The following is a 22,921-nucleotide window of genomic DNA, read 5'->3' on the forward strand; positions in this document are numbered from 1 at the left end:
TTGTTAGGCCTTCTCCAGCCAATGGTAGCATAAAAACTGCACAGTCGTACCTCTATTTCCTCGGGAGTGCTTGTGCTTGTTGTGGTTGAGAATTCTCAAGATGGAGGGGTGGCCCTCTTGTTCTTATTAGGTTTTCAAAAGTAAGGTATCTTATATAATTCAGTCCCTTTTTGTAAAAAACTTTGTGTAGAAGTGCATCTTCTAATCTTGTATGCTTTGTGCCTTATGGTGATGGAAAATCTTGGGATTATTAGTCATTTTTAACAAGAAGATTTGTATAGATTTTATTGGATGATCTTAGACCCCTTGGATCCCTTGGGCTTTAATCTATGCATTGTCAATACAAATTTATAGCATACTGAATATGAACGTGGCAAATTCAACCTCCTTGGTCTGGACCTGGACTCTTTTAATACACGCATTGTCATCCAATAAGCTCTGCCTCTTATATACTACAACCTATCACAAATTTAATTGGTAGACCATACGAAGCTAGAAGGATATACAATCTCTCATTAGTTAAATTTTGCTGTGATTTATAGATAGTGCTTAGACGTTGCTTTTGCATGCATAAGAATGTTGTTACTGGATTATCATAGACTAGTGCTGCATTGTGTTCATTACCAATAAAAAGATATTTGGCATTATCAATTCGACAGGAGGAAATTTCAGATTATAAATTTTTTTGGTATATAATCACTCATTAGCGAAACAAGTTGCACTGCCATTGTTTCTCAGTTTCACTCTATATATTCCACCAAGACAATTGGATGGTTAGTAGTTGCCCGGTTTTTATTACCTGTGTATTCATTAGTTGTTATTGTATTCTAGCCAAAAGAGGGTTCTTATTGCTCTATGTTGTACCTCAGAAGTTAAAAAATGCATTAAAAAAGAAGCATTCATGGCATTAGTAATACATGGTAATTGATATTTTCTCCACACATATCTCCTCTCATGGAAAAAAATAAATCATCTGCTTCTATTCATCATCATTGTACTACAAGATCCTGCATGTTTTCAGCCTGTGAATTTTTTGTGGCCTTTATCAGTTGCTGTACAAATAATTTTTGGGTTTCAGTGACATTCTACTTGATTGGAGACATATTTCCCTGGTGTCTGACCCAGAAACATAAGCACATCTAGGAACATATACAAGAATACAGTAGTTTCTTGGCGGCATCATGACTGTTAATGAAGCAGACTGTAGCTTTGATTAATGGAGATCCTTTTTCCCTTCTAAATTATAGCATCTGCCTTTTATTTGGTGGGTGGAGGCTTCAATTTGAATGCTTCTCAAAGAATTTTCGGGGCACTGAAATGATTCTTCTCTAATTTTTCATTTCTTTGCTTGCCATATCCCAAGATTTTACATTTCAAGCAAATCATGTTAGTAGCCCAAATAGCATTTTATATCTTTGTGTCTATTTAGGTGCCTTAGTTTTCCTAAAGCATTGTTTTCAATCTGTCTGATGCGTTCTTTAGAAACACAAAAGTGGTGTGCAACCTCCTTACGTGTTCTAGATATGCCACCATCTAATCCAAAGCGTAGTCTTACCACTTCTTTCTCCCTTGGTCGAAGAGTTTCGAGAAGTTCGTCAATATCTTGGCGCACCTTCTGTCTGGTGACTGCTATCTCTGAACTTTTCACTTCAGGATCTGCAATAAATTCCTGAACAGAATGCAGAGGCTTGTAATTATTATAATCAATTTGAAAACCTTCATAATATGTCATTTAGCTAGAATTGTGGGGTGAGTATATACTTCTTCCACAAAGTTCAAAATCATTGAAGGTTTTAGTATAATGCCTCCTTTTGGATATATCTTATTTTTGCCAAAAAAAAGCAAAAATAACAATTCCAACAAATGCAATTCATTTACAAATAGAATTCCATTATTGTAATATCAATTTAGAAAAAATCGTAATTTAGGTCTTATAAACAATTTAAATTAACATTAAAATTTAAAACATTAATATCAAGTAGAATTCCATAAATAAAATTTCATAATTGTAATGTCAATTTAGAAAAAATCTTAATTTAGATCTTATAAACAATATTAATTAACATCAAAACATTAATATCAAGAATCTATGATAGTATACAAATAATCTTTATTAAAATCAAAGTATTCTAAAATCATTCATATCTATTTCATAACTGGAATTCCAATTGAAAAGCTTTATAAGACGTGGAGAGACTGTCTTCCTCAACCAAACCAAGGGCATGGAATGAACCTCCAATTCATTCAGCCCGGACTATGTATGGTAAGACTTCCAGTCCATCCATCTCTGGGTGATACTTGATGAGGGATTCAAGTGGTCTTAATCTCCTCTTGCTGGAAAGATGGAATAACTGATAAAATTTTAGCAATAAGACACATCCATTCCTTTTTCCTTTTCCCATCATAGTTGGCCTATAAAATGTTGGAGAGGATGCTTAGAAGCTTTCTTTGGGGGAAAGCAAGTTGGGGCAAAAGATATTCCTTTAGTGATTGGGGTTTTTCTACACAATGCCTGGATATCAAGCGGGTCTAGGACTTCCTGACATAACAGTTCAGGAGTTGTTCTGGCTGGAAAATAGGTATTGAGCATTAGGGGGTGATGATGGCAGATTCCTTCAATCATGGTTTTAAAACTCCACAAGTACTCACCGGGCTTGCGAGTTTTTCTGCTGGTGAGTAACTTGTGAGTTAAATCTGCTGAAAAGCTCACTAGATACTTGGCCTGCTGAAAAGCTCACTAGTTACTTGGCAGACTTGCAAAGGGCCCCAATAGAGAGACTCAGCCAACACAAAGACAGAATAATCACAGTTGAACTCCCAAAATTGAAAAATCTGACTTATATTGTTATTTTTATCTTCACAAATCTGAATCGCAGCTGCATGAAGTGATTGTTGGGTGATCGGAATGATTAATCTGTTTTCTTATTTGGTATTATGATTCAAATTATTATTTATTTGTTATGCTCTTTTGATTAGGTACTTGCCCTTGTTGGGAGGTTGAGATAGGTTGCATCCGAGATGTGTTTAAGTAGTTTTTTGTCTTCCTCCTTTTAATATGCAGAGGCAATGACATACAGATACCTCTGAAGTAACCATTCTTTTGAAATTAATAACATAATTCCACACCAGTGAGGTGACTGAAGCTTTCCTCTAATTTGAACAGTATGACGGTCGGAGTGCAATATATAGGGTTAATGCATTCTCTAAATCCATTCTTCATGCTTCTCAAGCATTTTTAAAGTTCACTTTGTGTATTTATGTTATCTTCCAAGTTTTTCGCTGAATCTGAGTCAAATTTTTGGGCTGCCAGAATCCGAATTGACCCAAAAACATCTGCGGAAACGTCTAGGGTTCGGCATTTTGGCGTCGAATCAATTCTGCCAAGCACATCCCGAAAATTCCAGGCGTCAGTTGATTTTTTGTTGACTTCTAAACAATTAGAAAACCCTAAAACGTGATGACAAACCAAGTTTTGGAGCAGTGAAATATTTTGCGAATACCATATGAAGGATTTCTTAATTCTTGCTACGAACGAACAAGGATGGTTTTCCTACGAACAAGGATGATTTTGCTGCCAAAAGGTACGCTATTCTATGAATAGAGATGGTTTTTCTGCAAATAGGTAAGCCAGTATTTACCTCCATACGTATAGGGGAGAGAATCCACTGCTCACCTTAACTGGTTCTCAATTCTGTACTCAATTCTGTACTTCGAAACAGTATAACTATATTATATAATGTATTGAGTAGTATGCCTAAATAGTAAAACTAAATATAGTATATTATTACATGAATATATATAATTTTATTTTAATCTGTGTCACTAAATAGTAATATTGACTACTATATATAAAATTATTTATGTACAATAATTATTAATATATTATCATATTGATATTCTAGTGAATAAATAATGTACAATACTTTAATTATTATATAAATTCAATTAAAATATGCATAAAATTATTTTTATTTGCAATTTTGCATGAGTCATAAAGTTTCGAAGTTTTGATGTTTTGTCAATTGTTTGGGTTTCATTTGTTTTCCATACTCCTTTTTGTAAGGCAGTTGCATGTAGAGATTATAATTACATTGTTATGATGACAACTTGTTCTAGCTCCATCGATAAAGCCTCATTCAAAATTAACTCAAGTTTACCTTTGTGGAGGCATGTACAAATGTTATAGTAGCTTCCAAGTGGTGGGACATATGTTTGGCTATGTAGCAGATGTGAGCAATAATATACAAGTTCTTACAATTGAGTGAAAGCTCACTTGTGTGTTGTTTTTGTATTGGAGATCAAAGTTTGTCCAAGAAAACTTGGTGCACCTATATCTAGCAAAATTTATCAAAGCATGAGAGGAAACAAATGTAAAAATTGTCAATAGAATGGAGCATCCTTTGAGAAGAAAAAGGAGCTCACATAGGCCACCTACTTCTTCATCTCATACTCATTGTCATCCCTGATATTGTAATAGAAAGTCATCCATTTTGGATAGGAATGAAAACAAGCCTAATAATGAGAAACTCATCCATTTTGGATAGGAATGAAAACAAGCCTAATAATGAGAAACTCATCCATTTTGGACAGGAATGAAAACAAGCCTAATAATGAGAAAGTCATCCATTTTGGATAGGAATGAAAACGTGCCTAATAATGTGACGAGCAAAATGACAATTGGAGAGGGCATTTAAAGTGATGCTAAAGAGATTATTGACCAAACCATTTCAAGATGCCTCTATACAAATGGTTTGTCCTTCGATATTGTTCAATCACCATATTGGCAAGAAATAAGAAGAAAATTAATGAAGCTCCAAAAGGGTACATGAGCTCATGTTATGAGAAGGTGTATAGCACCTTATCATTTCAAGAGAGGTCAAACATATAAACCTCAATTGCTCTCATTAGAGTTTTTAATTCATGTCCTTAAAATACAAGAGATCACAGACCTTAAATCACAACCCGGGAATAGAAATAAGAAAGCAGCGATTACATAAAAGGAGTCAAATAAGATTAAACAACAGAATATCATGGCCAGCGATCCCTAAAAGCATTTGAATAAAAATAAATTAAGAAAGTCATTGGCAGCAATTAGTTAAAAAATTGTAATTAAATACTAAGGATCAAGACCAGCAATTAATTATGAATGGTTGTAACTCTTAAGTGTAGAAATCATGAAAAGTTGTGACTCCCTCAAGAATAAGATATATAAGGGAGATCATTTCCTTGGGAGGAGCTCATCAAGCAAGGAATTAATCAATCCCAAATTGGAAATAAATTTTTATCGTCTAAGGCAGCAATGAAGGGTGGTGACTCAGTTCTTATTAAGGATGGTGACAATTCTTGTGAAAGGTGGTGACTCTTTCACCAATAAAGAGAAGATCATTCCAAGCAAACATCAATACATCATCACTCATCAATGCATAAAAAATCAAGCAATCTATCAATCAGCAAAGGTCAAATCAACAAAGTGGACAAAAAAGCAATCAAATTGTCATCAATCATAATTGAATCAGCAACCAATCATCAAATGCGTTTTAAGAAATGAATCACTATCAATTCAGCATTCATTCAATCATCATTCACCAATATATCAAACCAGAATTCATTCAATCATCACTCACCAAGATATCATATCAGCAATCATAAATCATCATTCATGAGTCTATCAAAGGAAATCCTTGAATCATCCATCAATCATCAATTGGGAATAAAGGAATCGAGCAAACCAACCAGCAAGCAAGCAATCAATCAATCAATCATTCAAACATCAACTATTCAAGCATCAACCATTCTGTGATGTCCCCTTCTCAGTGGTGAGAAGTTTAGTTGGCCATTAGCCTACTCTGGAGACTTATAGGCTAACTGGAAGCAAAAATTAGGGTTTCCAACTTTTGTGGAGGTTTGCAGGAGGTGTTTGATGATTGACTTATTGGAATTTTACAATTTAGACTGTGGATTCCTTCTAGGTTTTCTGAGAGCTTCATAGGGGTGTGACATGCATTCAGTTCAAAGAAGCTTTCTGAACTTACTATTTTTAGTAAGTTGGTGGAAGCCGTCAAGATTTATGGGTTTTTCTGGGTTTTCAGAGTTCATCCTCAGGGTTCGAAGAGAAATCTTTTTGGAGATATTTTCAGGACTTACTATTTTTAGTAAGTACTATATCTGGAAGTGCTATTTTTTAGCAGTTCAATTCAGTGCTCCAACCCAGTTTAGTTTTGGTGATTTCCAGTACTTCAGTTCTCGACTTAATTTGGCAATAATCAGTTATTGAGAAGAAGGTATTTTTAATATATTGATACCTTAGGCATGAGGTTTTAATATTTGATTATTTTATGGATGGACGACTTAAGAAGGGAGAAAATATTATTGTATCTTAAGTCTCAATTTTCCCTAAGTCAGGTGGCGCCAAGAATCAGTATTAGTCATGCTTTATAATGTTGATATTTTATAACCTTGTGACAATTAAAAAAGTACGCCTAGGAGACATGAAGTTGGACGCCAAGTCTAGAGGGGGACATGAAATGAAATGAAGTTAATGGAGTTTGGGCGCCATTTGAGTTTGAGTTTGAGCCTCCAGAATCTATAAATATGAGTGTTGGGACTCTCATTTTATCTTTTGAACATATCATAACAAAATGTTGCCAAAATGCCAAGTGAAGCTTCGGGGAACGCTTGCCTCCTAGCCATAGTTCGATTTCTTGCTTGCAATACAACAACTAGTTGAGCCAGAGATTGCTCTTCATTCAGAGGAGTGGATTGAAGATGATGTTGCAGATTTATGTATTAGTTTTTCAGGTGTGTTGGAGTGTTTTTTTGAGTGTCCAGGTTGCTGGTTGTGTGGGTGTGTTGAAGAAGGTTAATTTTCATTAGTCTCTGTATGTTCTTCTGTTTGTTTTGGGTATTTTCTCTTAATCATTCTAGACCCTAGGCGATATTTCCTTCCAATTTGCAGAGCTTAGTTTGGTCATTTGGATTTTATAATGCAAAATCATCCCCATGCTTGGTTGTACCATGCTAAGTCTGCCTTGAGTTACGTGCAGATTTGTTTAGATGTTTTTGTGGCGGTTTTGTGGGTCTTGTCTAGTCGCCTTCCCTCTGGCATTTGTTTGTTTCTGTTCTTGGGTCATTCCGTGTTGTTTCAGAAAAGTTGTGAGCATTTCTATGGGATTTGTTGTGGCTGTTTGGGTGTGTGTTATGCTGCTGGAAATTATATTTCAGAATTGGAGTTTTGCGTTTGGGAATTATCTTTAGGTGTGTTTGAGTTTGCAATGTGTGGAGAGCTTAGAAGTTCTTATCGGTAGTGGACACACTGGACAGTATCATTCCTACTCTATAATTCATATTTCTACATTGTAATAGATGGTTAGTAGTACTAACAACTATTTTTTGGTTTTTGCAACAAGACCCACTAAAAAAGTGGAAGAGGCTGACTTGCCGCCTATATCTTTATTTGTATTACTGTCCTCCCACTGCATAAGCAATCGAGTGATTGTTTGCTTCAGTTTCTTGGCTTGTTTTTGGCTAGTTTACCACCAAGTTGTTATTTGCATTTCTATCACCCACTAGATAAGCGGAAGGGGCTGGCTTGCCACCCAAGCATTGTAATATTTCTAGTTATTTGAAGCTAACAATCCCCTCAACACCGTATGCTCTCACCTTCCCATATTGGGCTCTTGGTGACCAGAAAGTGGAAGGGTTACAATTTCAGTATTATTGTATTTCCATTTCTCATCCTTAACGGGTTCTTGTTGTGTTTTAACTGGAAATTAATTAAAAAAAAAATTGTGGGGACATTACTCATTCTGTCATCAAATAATTCAAATATCAATCATTGAGACATCAAGCATTAGAGCATCAATTCATTTAGGCATCATTTAAGTATCCACTCATCAATCATTCAAGAAATGGCAGTAAAGAGAAATAAAAAATTAGCAATAATCTAACAAATTCCTTAAGAAATGAGTTTTGAATTTGTGGAAGTGTCTTGCAAATAGGAAAGATGAAACTATTCCAATTTGAATTTGAATTTGTAAAGTGTCTTCGAAGTTCACAAGAGATGAAAGTACGGTACCCCTTTCATGTTCTTATCAAGTTGAATACGAGATGGAAGAATGGCCAACCTTACATGCTCTTGGGCTTGATCAAGGAGGATGGCAAGCCTCCAAGGAAAAATGGAGAGATGGAAGGGTGGCCCAACTTCCATGGTCTTTGCAAGTCAAGGATGACCAACCTTGATACTTGTCATTTGCAAGCGTTTCCAAGGAATTCACAATGTGATTGGCTGTGAGGAATATCCTATGATGTATTCGTCCAACTATTAATGATACTATGATGTATTGATTTGAATATTATCACAATTTCCTGATCTTTAATATTTCTATTATCAATTTTGAGTGATTAATATTTTTTGCAGGTGTAGAAATCAGGAATATCCCCAATAGGGGAATTACATTAATGTAAAAAAACATTAATGTAAAAAAACAAGGGTGTCTTATTATTTTCGATGGATGGAAAGATGGAAAAAATAGGCCAATAATCAATGTGATTGCAATGTGCCCTAAGAGGCAATATTATTTGAAAATATAGATTGTGAGAGACAGGTGAAGAAAGCACGTTTTATTGCTAACATCCTTACACATTGCATATAGGAAGTGGGTCCTCAAAATATTGGCCAATGTGATTGCAATGTGCCCTAAGAGGCAATATTATTTGAAACTATAGATTGCGAGATGCAGGTGAAGAAAGCATTGCTAACATCCTTACACATTGCATATAGGAAGTGGGTCCTCAAAATATTGGCCAAGTCAAAATGAAAAATGCAAAGAATTACAAATCAATTAGTATGTTGGTTGTGATACGATTCTCTTATGTATTTTAGACACCTTATGTTGTGTAATCACTCAAGATCATGCTACAAAAGTTGGGTAGGAAAACACATTAGATCAACAAGTCTATGTTGAGGCCAAAGAGATCCAAATGTCCATCACAATCCATCACATGTTGCAAGCCATATTAGATCATTATTGTGAATAGAGCTACTAAAGATAATTCAAATAATTCACTTATTTTATTTTACGTTTTATTTTAGTAATTTTGGCATTCTTCTTTATTTTTTGTTTTTATTTTCAAATAGATTGTTAAGACTAGATTTGTATTGAACATAATTGTCTTTAGACAACTTGTAAAGGTGTGTGAGGTGCTTTCTAGCATGGTCGTCAACCAATCATGATGGTTCATATATGGAGGCAATCCAATATTAGGAGGGCAGCAAAAGTAAAGCAAATGATTCTAGAGCACACTTGGCGGGATCATGTGGGATATCTTACTTTCATTGAGCTCATCACGAGTATAACCCACTTTATTGATATGGAATGCCATTCTTGGGAGAGGTTTATGATGGCATCAACTCAATGATTGAGAAAATGAAACCCATCATAAATGCAAAAAAAGTAAGATCCTAAAGAAACTTTCTTCAAAGAGGTGCAATCAATTTGTTTTGAGAAGTGAAACAAAAATGACCACCCCAATCCATCTTCTTGCCTTCACATTGACTTCCAAATATTACAAAGAAGAGATCATTGCTATGCCAACAAGGGTGCCATCATATTGTGATGTAGAAGTCAGCATAGGGTTTAGGAAAACAATCAATAAACTATTCCTTTATTCAGATATGGAAGATACAGTTATAGGTAATTTTGTTGATTTTGTAGCCTCTACTATTCAAGGTGTTTCCACTCTGTGTGCCAAGTATAAGAAGGATACTCACACTTGGCGATACTTGAATGGCCATAAATTGCCACACCTTCAAACTCTTGCAATCAAAATTTTATTGCAAGTTCATGAATTTTTACCCTCTCTAGATTTGATTTTCTCAATTTATATTTAGTATTTCAAATTTGAAGTTTGATTTACAATTTATTAATTTAACAACTCTAACGAAAGCTCCTTGTGCTTCAATAGGTTGCTAGTTCTTCTTCATCTAAACAAAATTGGAGTACACACTACATCCGCTCAATGAAGCACAAATGATTGACATCAAGTAAGGTAGGGGAGATAGTTTACGTGCATTCCAACTTACACCTTCTTACTCAAATATGATGAGTACAAGAAAGGAGTAACAAAGTTGTGGGATGTAGAATGGAACAAACTGACATGGGTCTTTCTTCTTGTAGCGTCCTAAAATTGCGACACTTGCAATTTCGGCTGCATTTGGGTCTTTACGATGGCGATGCAACACGGAACCTGAATGGAGACCCCGAAACTTGTTCATGACACCAAAAACTGCATTTCTCAGCACCTTGGCCTGATCCTCCTTGCACCCTGCTGTCCCGGGAGGTGGGACTAGGGCGCCCAGCGCCCTGGTCCCTGGCCCTATTTTTGGGCCCGGTCTCTTTTGGGCATCGGGTCTTTAAGTTTGCAAATTGGAAAATAGCATTTCCTGGTCCGCCTAAGGTCGGGAAAATTAGTCTTTTAACCCTAATTGACAAGTATATAAACTACATTTCCTCTCCCATTTTAAAATAGATGGAAAAAAGGCGGAAACGATATTCAAGCATTCAAGCATTCAAGCATTCCTTCAAGCAATTGATCATTCTAAGTCTCCATTCAAGGCTAAGTGTTGCATTCAAGACAAGGATTCAACCATTGAAGAGGAGATCACATACTACAACATACAACATACAACATACAACAACATCTATACCTTCGCATATAAGGATACAAACATCCTTACAACAAGGTATTAGTACTTGTTTTACATTACATTTACAGCATTTCTCATTTCTTGGTTAATTCCAAAACCGGGGTTTGACCTAAGGGCAAACCCCTAATCCCTAACCCCCCAATCGTCTTCGCTTTTCTGTGTGTAGGTTGCAGGTACACGGCTGTAATTGAAGATCTGGAATCCTTGTGCAGAGACGAACAGATCCCCCTTCGTTTCGCGGATTTTTCGGAGGACCGTGTGCACGTCGGGCGCCATTGTCCCGTCAACTTTTGCTCAAATTTGCAGGACAGCGCCGTCTCGACATTTTACTGCTAATTCCAGGTCTGCAGCTTCATCCTATATCCCTATCTCAGTTTATAAGCGAATCTTTCTCACTTTCTATGCATTCCTAGCTTAATCATTCTATCCACATTCTTTACAAAAGAGGGTAGCCTTGCTGTCTTAACCCTTGAAACTCATTTAGAATCCAATCTTGCATTGCGTGGGATTGGATCTTGTGGGTTTCAACCCCTCTTTTGAATGTAAAGTCTCCCCTAAGTGAAAACCATCAACCCTAGTGACTCTCCCTTCTCTCTCCTTGGAGTTGGGGAGGGGAGAACAACTAGGGTTCGATTTTTCCGCTTTACATTTTGGTGAACCCGACGTAAACATCCTCATTCTGATTATTCATGGTTAGATCTGAAAATTGGATGCCTTAATTACATTTCCATGATTGATCTTTTGCAAATTTTAGAGGTTAATTGCATAAAAACCCTAAAATTTCTTTTTAGTAATTGAGCTTGCGAAATGTTTAATTGTTAATGCTTGTTTCAGATCTACCCTTCTATTGCAAATTGTCAATTCATATTTGTGCTTTAATTTTGAAAATTAAGTGGTTAAATGTCAAAACCCTAATTTTTAAAACCTTCTTGATTCAACCTTTGACTGATAATTTCACTGATCTAAACACCTCCAAATCGGCTGTAACTTTGGATTCCGCAATAAAATCACAATATCTTTCATCCCTGAAATTTGGAAAAAAGTTGCGAGGACCGTGTGCACCCCGAGCGCCATTGTCCCTGACATTTTTTCCGAAATTTCGGGAGCTAGATCTGACTGTATTTTTCTGCTAAAATCCAGAATTTTGGCTGATTTTATCAATTTTAACACCTTCAAAATTAAAGTCAAAGTTGGTCTAGTGATTGCTTGGATTAAGGCTCCTAATCATTCAAAAATTGTTAAACTGAAATTCATGTCAAAATTGTGTTTCTTACAGTCCTAAATCTGAAAAGTGTGTTGGCATTCATTCGAAATTTCAGTGCTTTATTCAAATTCTTGCAATTTGTGACTTTTGAAATTAAGTGTTTAATTGTTACAACTTTGATTTCCACTTTCAAATTCGAATTTTGCATGAAATCGAGTCAACTTTTAAATTTCAAAACTTGCATTGCTTTTAGCATTCCCTCTAAATTCATAAAATTCAAAATTTCAGTTTCCCTCTCTTTTTCAAAATTCAAATTTTGCATTTTTTCAACAATCTTGGTAGGGTTCAATCTTGAGATTGCAACTTTAATTTGGCCTATCTACAGATCGTAAAATCACTCAATTTTTTCAGATTAGCTTTAAAATCATCATAACTTTCATCCCTGAAAATTTCGAAAAAAGTTGCGAGGACCGTGTGCACTCCGAGCGCCACGGTCTCGGACATTTTTTCCAAAATTTCGGGAGATTGTCCTGATTGCATTTTACAGCTTAAATCTAGGAGATTGGCTGATTTTATTGAAATTTGCTACCTCTAAAAATTCAAAATCTTCTCTCTCTCTTTAGTGCATGAGTTTTACAACAATAAGCCCTATTTACACTATTCCTGTTAGACGAAGCCTTAGAATTAAGTCTTTCCAAGGTGTACTTACCAAGGAGATGGAACCTAATTTGAATGGCCTTTTTAACGAGGACATGGGTAATTCCTCTAATCCTCTTAATGATGAAGAAGCTCTCCATGAGGTTTCTGTAGAACAACTTTCAAAATTGGATAACCAATTTGATGATTTTCGACAATGGATGTCTCAAGAATACCCTGATAGTGAAGCTCTTTCATTAATTGAGGGTCTAAAACGTATGGTTCAAAGTGATAAGAATGGAATTGATATTTTGCGTGGTATCGCACACATTGTGGATTCGAATGTGATGCCTATGAAGAGTTGTGCCGAAACTTTGGGTTATACACAACCTCCTACTCAAGTCAATCATTCTATTCCTTTGACAACTCCTATTGCTAGTATACCTACTTTTACATCAAACATAATGACTACTTCAACACAAGATATTCCCCCTATGATCACCAGTCATGGGGGCAATCCTTCTTCTTCAATCAACCCTCTTCCTTCATTCAATCCGACTTCTTCATTCATTCCTTGAATGAGTGTCCCTATTTCATCTCCACAAATGAACATGACGCAAGGGGGCAATTCATTTAACCATTCCATTCCTCCTTGTAGTGTTCCTCCAGTCCGATCATCTCCTATGACTAACTATCATAGTGTCCCACCACCTTACTCTCTACCTTCTTTCAATAACATAACACCTCCATCACAATCTAACACATCCAATATGAACTCTTCGACTGAAGCGACCATTAACAATCTTGCACAAACTGTCTCTTCCTTACAGCAACAAATTGCCTCTATGAATCAATCTAAGTTTAGTGTGCCCACATTTGATGTCGCGAGCCCACTTTCTCTTGACATTGTTCGAGTTATCCCCCCTAAACATGTTGAAATTCCACATTTGGAGCTTTATAATGGTAAGGGTGATCCTCTAACACATGTTAAGACTTTTCAAACAATATGTACTGATTTTGCTTATGACCAAAGGTTGCTTGCAAAACTGTTTACTAGAACATTAAGAGATAAAGCCCTACAATGGTATTGCTCGTTGCCTTCCTATTCTATTACTTCTTTCGAACAACTTGCAAATGCTTTTATTCAACAATTTCAAAACAATATAAGTCCTAAAGTTACTTTGATTGATTTAATGCATTGCAAACAAGGTGTTAAAGAAAAAGTGACTGATTTCATTGGTAGATATAAGCATTTGTATGCTCAAATTTCCTTTCCAGTGCCTGACAATGATATTCAAAGAATCTTTATTTCTAATTTACAAAAAGATATTAGAGAAAAACTCATGTTTTCTGAGTTTACTTCTTTCCAACAGTTGTGCGCAACTCTTCACAATTATCAACTGACTGTGAGTCAAATGGAACAAGCAAATCCTATGGCTCCGAGTGATAAGGGTGATAGTAGTCAACAACCATTTGGGAAGTTTAAACCGAACAGGGAGTCCATTAAATTCAATGAAAACATCATCAACAACCATGTGAATGCGGCATCAGGTGTGCCTCCTATTTCTAAGTTTTTCAGGAAAGAAAGAAAGTTTACTCCTTTGAATGAATCATTGCATAGTATTATGAATAAGTTATTGGAACAAAATGTGCTTACCCTTCCTCCTATAAGGCAAATAGATCCTGCAAAGATTAATTCACCCTATTTTGATAACAAATCTTTTTGTCAATTTCATCGTCATCCTGGGCATGATACTGAAAAATGTTTTGCTTTAAAGGGTAAAATTCAAGATTTGATTGATAATAATACTCTCTGTTTCTGGTGTGAATGATAAAGGTAACACATCTGTAGCTCCTCCTAACCAAAATCTTAAGATTTTCACTGATCCATTACCTTCTCATACCTCTAATGCGATTGATACTAATGACTCATCTGTCTCACCTGATGATCTTGTGTCTATGGCTCCGAATGTGATTAACTTTGTAAAGCAGCAGAAGATCCCTAAAGAACCTTCCATCACCTTTGATTCTAGTGAAACTATCAGGGCACCTGATGGTCCTTTATATATAGTTGCAAAAGTCAAAAATACACCTTGTCGTGGAGTGCTTATTGATTCTTCTTGTATGGTTAATGTCATTACTGAAGAATTTCTTTTTACTTTGCAATTGAATCAAGTAATCTATGATGAAACAAATGTGGTTGTGAAACTATTTGATGCATTTTCTTCTCCTGCAATTGGTTCTATTACATTGCCTATTGAGGTCCATAACAAATCCCTTGATGTGGACTTTGCTATTATTCCATCATTTGAACAATTTCGTGTGAAGCTAGGCTATCCTTGGCTATCTTCCATGAAAGCTATTGCTTCTCCTATTCACAAGTGTTTGAAATTTCCCCATAATGGTGAAGTTGTTACTGTCAATCATAGTCTCTTTAAACCTGCTGAAAGAATTTCTAGCGTTCCTATTGATTACTTTTGGCCTAAACAATTCCAATCTCTTCCACCGCGAAGTGACTATCTTTTCAAATCTTATCAAAAGTGGAAAAAAGATATGATCCTATCTCTAAGTGAACCTAGAACACCCAAACTTGACATTCCTATCATTCTTGAGAAGGAAGTTCTTCCTTTGAAAGATAAAACTAATGTCTTTTCTCAAGAAGATTCCCAACCCATCCCTATGGATGTGACTATGCCTATATCTAATAAACTTCCCAAAAGTAGACCTATACCTCCTCGTCATGATGGACTTGGTCTCCTTCCTAAACCAAATATTCCTCCCTTATATGGAGCAGTTCCTCCTCCTTCCTCTTATGGAGAGAAGAGACCTTTCTCTTCTCCTATTGTTCAACCTAAGAGACCACAACCTAAACACCCAAGTGATAAGGATGAGAACATTCCTCCTCCTCAATCTTCTCAACTTCCTACTAAGACTAGACGAAATCGTTCTGCACGTGAACGCCGACGAAAGCGTCGTCTTAGAGCTCAGGCAGCTGCTTCTCAAACTTTGCAATCCCCAAAAACACCTTCAGCCAGTATTATTCCATTTTCTCCTCAACCGACGATTGAGCCAAAATCTCCTAAACATAAGATGTATGATGGTCTTGATCCTGTGCGAGTCAAAGATCCTATTTTTATAAATCTTGATGATGATATAGATGAAAATGTTATTCATGATGAAAATGTTACTCCTGTTCATTCTGATAGTGAATATGAATATGTTGATGTTGATAACCATTTATCTAACGAATTTTCTAAAGCACTTATCCTAGCTCCTAGACAAGAACACCGCGGCTTGGGATATGAACATAGCCCTTGTTTGGATCTTGTGATAGCTCCATCTGCTGTGTTGGATGTTCCTCCTCTAGCGTGTTTCCTACCTTCCCGAAATACTGATCAGCAAGATCGGGGGGTAGATGACGTGCTAGACTAGTGTCATTAGCATAGCAGATTCTCTCCTCCTCTCTTTTGTTACTTCTTCTATGTGTTATTCTCATTCTTCTATTTGTTGTCCTTAGTGTTGACTACTTGAGGACGATGCAAAGCATTGAGATCTCTCGATCTCTCTCATGTTGACTCAAAAGACACATGTGTTCCCTTCTTCTAGGTGACCTTCCTTGATTGGGGAATGAAGAACAATTATGCATACATACATATGATATACATGAATTATCATACAGCATACTGACCCCAAGGAAAGCGAAGTCACCGTGTGCTTTGTGTTTTGTGTCTATTATCCTTGGGCTTATCTCACACTTGGGGGCTAAATCCTTGTGATAACGTGCTCCTTTCTCATTTCTTATATGTATCACTACCTTAAAGCAATCACCCCTGGTGAGGCGTGTGCGATCGCTTTAACGTAGGGGGGCATACATCCCGTTCATATCTTTTCAAGATACTTGAACATTTCTTGACAAATTTAGCTTTGCCTTGAAAATTTTTGATATCTTTCTTGCATGACTCATAGTGAGGGAACCTTACTACTGACAGTCATGGTTCTCCCTCGTGATCTTCCCTTTTACTTTGTCAATCGAAGTCGTAAGATGCTTAGTCCACTGGGGGCTTGGTGTATCTTGCCTCCTTGACGTGGTGAAAGTCTTTCAATGTTGTTTCCTTGTACTTTACCGGAAGTATTGGCGTACGCTTATACTCCCGCTAAAGTGGGGGCTAAATGTAGCGTCCTAAAATTGCGACACTTGCAATTTCGGCTGCATTTGGGTCTTCACGATGGCGATGCAACACGGAACCTGAATGGAGACCCCGAAACTTGTTCATGACACCAAAAACTGCATTTCTCAGCACCTTGGCCTGATCCTCCTTGCACCCTGCTGTCCCGGGAGGTGGGACCAGAGCGCCCAGCGCCCTGGTCCTTCAGGACCATGGCGCCCAGCGCCCTGGTCCCTGGCCCTATTTTTGGGCCCAGTCTCTTTTGGGCATCGGGTCTTTAAGTTTGCAAATTGGAAAATAGCATTTCCTGGTCGGCCTAAGGTCGGGAAAATCAGTCTTTTAACCCTAATTGACAAGTATATAAACTACATTTCCTCTCCCATTTTAAAATAGATGGAAAAAAGGCGGAAACGATATTCAAGCATTCAAGCATTCAAGCATTCCTTCAAGCAATTGATCATTCTAAGTCTCAATTCAAGGCTAAGTGTTGCATTCAAGACAAGGATTCAACCATTGAAGAGGAGATCACATACTACAACATACAACATACAACATACAATAACATCTATACCTTCGCATATAAGGATACAAACATCCTTACAACAAGGTATTAGTACTTGTTTTACATTACATTTACAGCATTTCTCATTTCTTGGTTAATTCCAAAACCGGGGTTTGACCTAAGGGCAAACCCCTAATCCCTAACCCCCCAATCGTCTTCGCTTTTCTGTGTGTAGGTTGCAGGTACGCGGCTGTAATTGAAGATCTGGAATCCTTGTGCAGAGACGAACAGATCCCCCTTCGTTTCGCGGATTTTTCGGAGGACCGTGTGCACGCCGGGCGCCATCGTCCCATCAACTTTTGCTCAAATTTGCAGGACAGCGCCGTCTCGACATTTTACTGCTAATTCCAGGTCTGCAACTTCATCCTATATCCCTATCTCAGTTTATAAGCGAATCTTTCTCACTTTCTATGCATTCCTAGCTTAATCATTCTATCCACATTCTTTACAAAAGAGGGTAGCCTTGCTGTCTTAACCCTTGAAACTCATTTAGAATCCAATCTTGCATTGCGTGGAATTGGATCTTGTGGGTTTCAACCCCTCTTTTGAATGTAAAGTCTCCCCTAAGTGAAAACCATCAACCCTAATGACTCTCCCTTCTCTCTCCTTGGAGTTGGGGAGGGGAGAACAACTAGGGTTCGATTTTTCCGCTTTACACTTCTGTTGCACAATCTTCAATTTTTGAGGAGTCAAATAGCTAACATGCTTTTAGTCCAAGTGGTAGCGGGGTTCCATGTGGTTCAAATCTACTTGCATCATCTAATGTTGATGTTGATGATGATTTTGGTCTTGATGATGACCCATATGATGATTACTAATTGTATTATTTTAATATTATAACAATGATTATCCATCATGCAATTAAAGTTTGGTCCCTTTGATATTGAATTCTTAAATTTAAATTTGTATTTTAAAATTTTAAAATTTGATATTTGTAATGGTTTTGTTTAGCATATACATGGTATATGGTTTCTAAAATTAATTATCGTCTTAGGCCTGCAAATAGATATATGGTTTTTGTTTAGACGTTCCTAGAACATACCCAAAACCCCCAAAAATTTGTCACACTAGCATATCATACCAATGCATCAATACCCGATTCGGCAACTTAGCTGCTAAGTTTTAGTTGAGTCCAAGTTTTTGAACTCTCATTCCAACTGCCAAATCCTAGATGCTCAACATATTAGGAATCATCAACGCTTTCCATCTGTGTCATTATTGGTAATGCTTTGACATTCATTCGGTGGCAGGGTTTCTTTGTTTTCTGTATTGACGATTTGAGGATCCTTGGGATGCTTGGGATCTAGCTTCAAATCATATTTGGACATTTTGGTCTCAAGAGGATGGCCCGTCTCTTGCCTGTGATTTATTGGCAAAATATTGGAAAGAAAAGTACTTTTTGTCCAAGGGGCTTTCGGATCATGAATACCAAGAAAGGCACACTTGGCATGATTTGAATAGAACACAATTGTTTAAAAGATCACACAATTTGCACTGGAAAAGTTTTGTAGGATGATCCCTAAAAACTATCTTTTAAAACTTCAGCTCCAAGGATTAGATCTTTATCAGAGAAATGATGGAAAAACTTTAATAGTCATGTGTGAAATGATCTCTATGATGCAGTGAAATACACGGATGATTTACTTCACAGTCAAACAAGAGATAAGGGTGAGATATTGTATGACTCTATGGTAAAGGCAATGTCAGTCCATCTGGAAATCTTGATCTGCTTTCAAGCACAAAGTTTGGGATGGTTAATGTGCTAACAATGTATGGTCCTGGTGAAAGACTTCACAAAGCTGGAGTAACAGATTCTTAATGCAGACTTTGTGGAAGAGAGGATCAGAAAACTATTGATTATGTTCTTAGAAATGGTCTATTAAGAATTGTTTTGAGTTGTTTTCAAGATGAATCTTACTTTTTCTAGTATCTCCATATTTGTGAAGGCCTCTCCTAGAGGAAACTTGGATGATAAGGTAAAGCTGGAAATTTTGATACAACACTTTTCATTTGAATGCTATTTGAAACCTGTAGAAACCAAGATGCAAGGATATTTTCCATGAGAAACCCTCAAAACTCAATTTATGGGAGTTAATACTTTTAAGGAAGGATTTGGGCTTGGTTGCAAAAAAATGAAATCAATTATTTTTGCACAGATACGAGTCATTGCCTCTTGGAGGTGCCAACTCGGAAGTTAGATGTTCTGACCTACAGACGGAGAGACTTTCCTTGCAATCCTAGTTACATTAAGGTAATTATTTGATCCATGAAGTAACATAAGATGCATTTATCCAGAAAATGAAAAAAGTAAGAGAGCTTTGAAGTAGATAGGAAGTGGTAACATGCCCCAAGTCTGCTGTCATAGTTTTGTGAAATATGCCGATCGATGGATCTTGGAAACTTTGAACACTTCTTCACAAATCTTATTCTTGAAACTGACAGGTTCAAATAAGAAGCAATCTCTTCATCTTTAGGAGGCCTTCTAAACTTCCGGTATAAAGATATCTTTGTTTTTCTTATTTTCAACAAAGTATCAATAAGATATCCCTGCACAGTAAAGTACAAATTATCTTCAATACACTGGAGAAAAATATCCAGTACAAAAGGCATTTGCATCTTGCTTGATATTGGAACAAAAATCTACTGATGTCTCCCAAAAAAATCCATGCCAAATTCCAAACAAACTTCATTAACTTGCAAAAAGACAAAAAAGCATTACAGGTAACCGGATTGTCCTTGAATTCTTGGTTATTGCATCTGTGACAGCTTGTCTAATCCACCAATAAACATATGTCGAAAACTTAAAGCCCTTCTTGTAATCAAACTTTTCAGCTCCCCGGAGGAGACCTAAGCATCCTTCCTGCATTTGAAATTTCATGTTGAGGTCTTTGTGAATAGAAAATGAACAATAGAGATGTTTAAGAAACACAAGATGAATATAATAGCTATAAACCATGTCCTATGCAATTATGCTTCTCACCTGAATGAGATCTGGTAGGCTCACGCCTTTTCCCTCATACATCTTGGCAACTGATATAACCAACCGTATGGCACCTTTGACAATTTTATCTTTGCAATATTGCCCTGCCAGTAATTTCCTATACAAAGTTCCCTGATCTAGACCAACAGCTTCTGCCCATTGGGCTGGAGTTGGTTCATGTCCAACTTTAATTTTAACTCTTGCCCTAATCTTCTCCAATTTTCGCAGGTCCTTAAACAGAAAGAGACCATCAGAATACCACAAAAAGCTTCAAATGTGAACAAAGACAAGCATAGTCTTGTACATCACAAGTTATGTCTACCATTCTATGGATATTTTCAACAAAAAAGTTATCATGAACACAGCCTAGTTTTACATTATGGCTTACCTGTGGCAAAAGCAGACATAACAAGTAAACTATTTCTGTTGACTATAATGATGTATGATTAGAGGCAAAAGAAAATTTTCAGTAAGAGATTTACCTTTAGTCCTTGACAGAATTCAGCTTCATTATCAGCTAAGAAGATTCTGCTGACCATATCGTGGTGCATGTATGATGGGTCGACAGAAGGCACAGTGATCATCTTAGACTTTTTAGTAGATAGGACAGAAACTGATTTGGGACGAACTGCTGTAGTCTTTTCTAATAATCCCGCCTTCATAATTCTTGTTCTCAATTTCTTCTTGGATCTTGTTGTTTTCTCCACTACATTTTGAGAGACCTGAATGGAATTGGCCTCAAATTTGGATAAAACAGAAGATTCTCTTTCAAGTTGAGGATGGTAAGTGAAAGAACTTGCTCCATTTAAACTACATTGTGCTCCTGAATTCCTCTCAGCATGCTTGGATTCTTTAAATAATTTGACAAGTCCAAGCACTTCAATTTGGGTAAGTTTCTCCCTTTCAGATCTTTGTAAATCTCCATTTGAAAGCAACTTGGCTTTTGGAAGATTCTGGATATCTTCCCAAATCACTGCTACATCCCTAGCAGCGTTTCTAGCTTCTGCTGATGCACTTTCTGTGTCCAACTCTTCAATTTTCAACAACATTGCTTCGCCTATGGTGGCCTCTACAATTACCTGCATTACAATCAGAAGTAGTCAAGAACAGCAACCAGCCTATATTTAATGTAGTAATACAGTAAAATTTTCTTCTCTAGCATTCAATAATTATCTAAAACACTATAGTAATACTGTGGCTATTAAAATTTTCATCAACACCTTATATTTCATCTGATGTTTGACTCATCACAAACAGGGTTTGGCACATTATGCTCACCTTGGGCTGCATGGAAATTGCCTGAGTCTTGTATGAAAAACTTTCTTCAGCAGCCAAAACAGAAGAATGGGATTTTGTCGCAAGGATATGAACATTTCCAGAGGAACAAGGCATAACAGTTGTGGTTGATATTATGGATGTCTCTGAACAAGACGCTTGTGGAAGTTTTGCTGGAAAATTGACACAAGAAAAAAAGTCAATTAGTTGTCTTGATTAACATTTCTTTGTGCTGTAAAAGTTTCACTTTAGTATGAATACAAGTTTTCGGATTCATCCCTGAACCCATCCTAAACCTCTTAATTATTACTGTTACAGCCTTTTATTAGGGACACCGTTAAGAGAGTACAAGTTGCATTCCTTTTGTTCTCAAATTGCATTCAGAAACTCTAGTGCGAAAGGATCACAAAAGTCGGCAAAACTAGAAACACAATAAGCAACCAATTTCCTAAGCTTTCAAAGGAAAACAAATGACAAGATACAAACACCGATGTTTGTGTCAAATAAGTTTATTCTGACTTGAGGAAAAGGAATTCAGAGGATCAAGACAAATATTGACATCTGTTTATATCCAAAGGCAAAGAAAGAGTAAATTGAAATCTGGATTTTTTATCAAGAACCAGTGCAACAAATTTATTCAATTACGGTTTAACCAATCAATTCAGAGAGAAGACGGTAAATAACAAAAGCATTCAGTGATACTATATGCATTTTCTTGAGATATGTACGAAGACCTAATTGTCTGTCCCATGGTGTTGTGTGGACAAAACATTGGGTTTTGCAAATGTATTTGTGGGAAACACTATTTGACCCAACACAAATAACACTTGCATATCAGAAAGCACAATCTTTATGACTCTAGAGTGAGAATACTTACTGTGGATTTTAGGTTTTAATCATCTGGAGCCAACTCTATAAATTACTCACATTGTGTTCCAAACAACTCATCCTTAATTTCAAGCGAGCTGTAGGGAGCAAATAGGGTCTCTTATGTATTTATGCATATTGATTGGGGGTTGCATGTTGCTGGGTGTATAATATTGCATATATGTATATTTTGACATGTTGTTGATGGCCCCTTGTTGATATTAGGTTGTAGCTGGTATCTTATTGTTCATCAAGTGTCAATGTTTGAGTAACATTTTGTTGACGGCTACTCATCCAGAAACAGATAGGTTTGTTTAGTCAATTAACTGGCAGATAGTATTGCAACTGCCACATCATTGCCATAAATGCTTTTAATCTGCTAGTATAAAAGATTTGATTGGCCTATAGAATGGTTTTTGAGGTTATGCTTCAATATGTCTGATCTCAAACATGAAAATGTGATTGATATGCTTTTGTTCTTCATGAAGTGAAATGGAAATTCTTTCATATGTCCAAAAAGTCCTTT

General features: G+C 36.6%; 1 protein-coding gene across 1 annotated transcript in view; it reads right to left on the reverse strand.

Moving 5' to 3' along the window:
* Positions 1–955: 955 nt before the first annotated feature.
* The window catches only part of LOC131060954 (uncharacterized), a 96,948-nt gene continuing 74,982 nt past the window's right edge, over positions 956–22,921 (reverse strand). Inside the window, exons 2-7 of the mRNA XM_057994421.2 lie at positions 21,532–21,701; positions 20,736–21,332; positions 20,254–20,484; positions 19,993–20,133; positions 19,620–19,820; positions 956–1,669 (exon numbers count right to left, since the gene is read on the reverse strand). Coding sequence (XP_057850404.2) covers positions 1,388–1,669; positions 19,620–19,820; positions 19,993–20,133; positions 20,254–20,484; positions 20,736–21,332; positions 21,532–21,701 — 1,622 coding nt within the window. The 3' untranslated portion in view covers positions 956–1,387. The remainder of the gene's footprint in view (positions 1,670–19,619; positions 19,821–19,992; positions 20,134–20,253; positions 20,485–20,735; positions 21,333–21,531; positions 21,702–22,921) is intronic.

Source organism: Cryptomeria japonica, chromosome 9, assembly GCF_030272615.1.
Source record: "Cryptomeria japonica chromosome 9, Sugi_1.0, whole genome shotgun sequence".
NCBI lineage: Eukaryota > Viridiplantae > Streptophyta > Pinopsida > Cupressales > Cupressaceae > Cryptomeria > Cryptomeria japonica.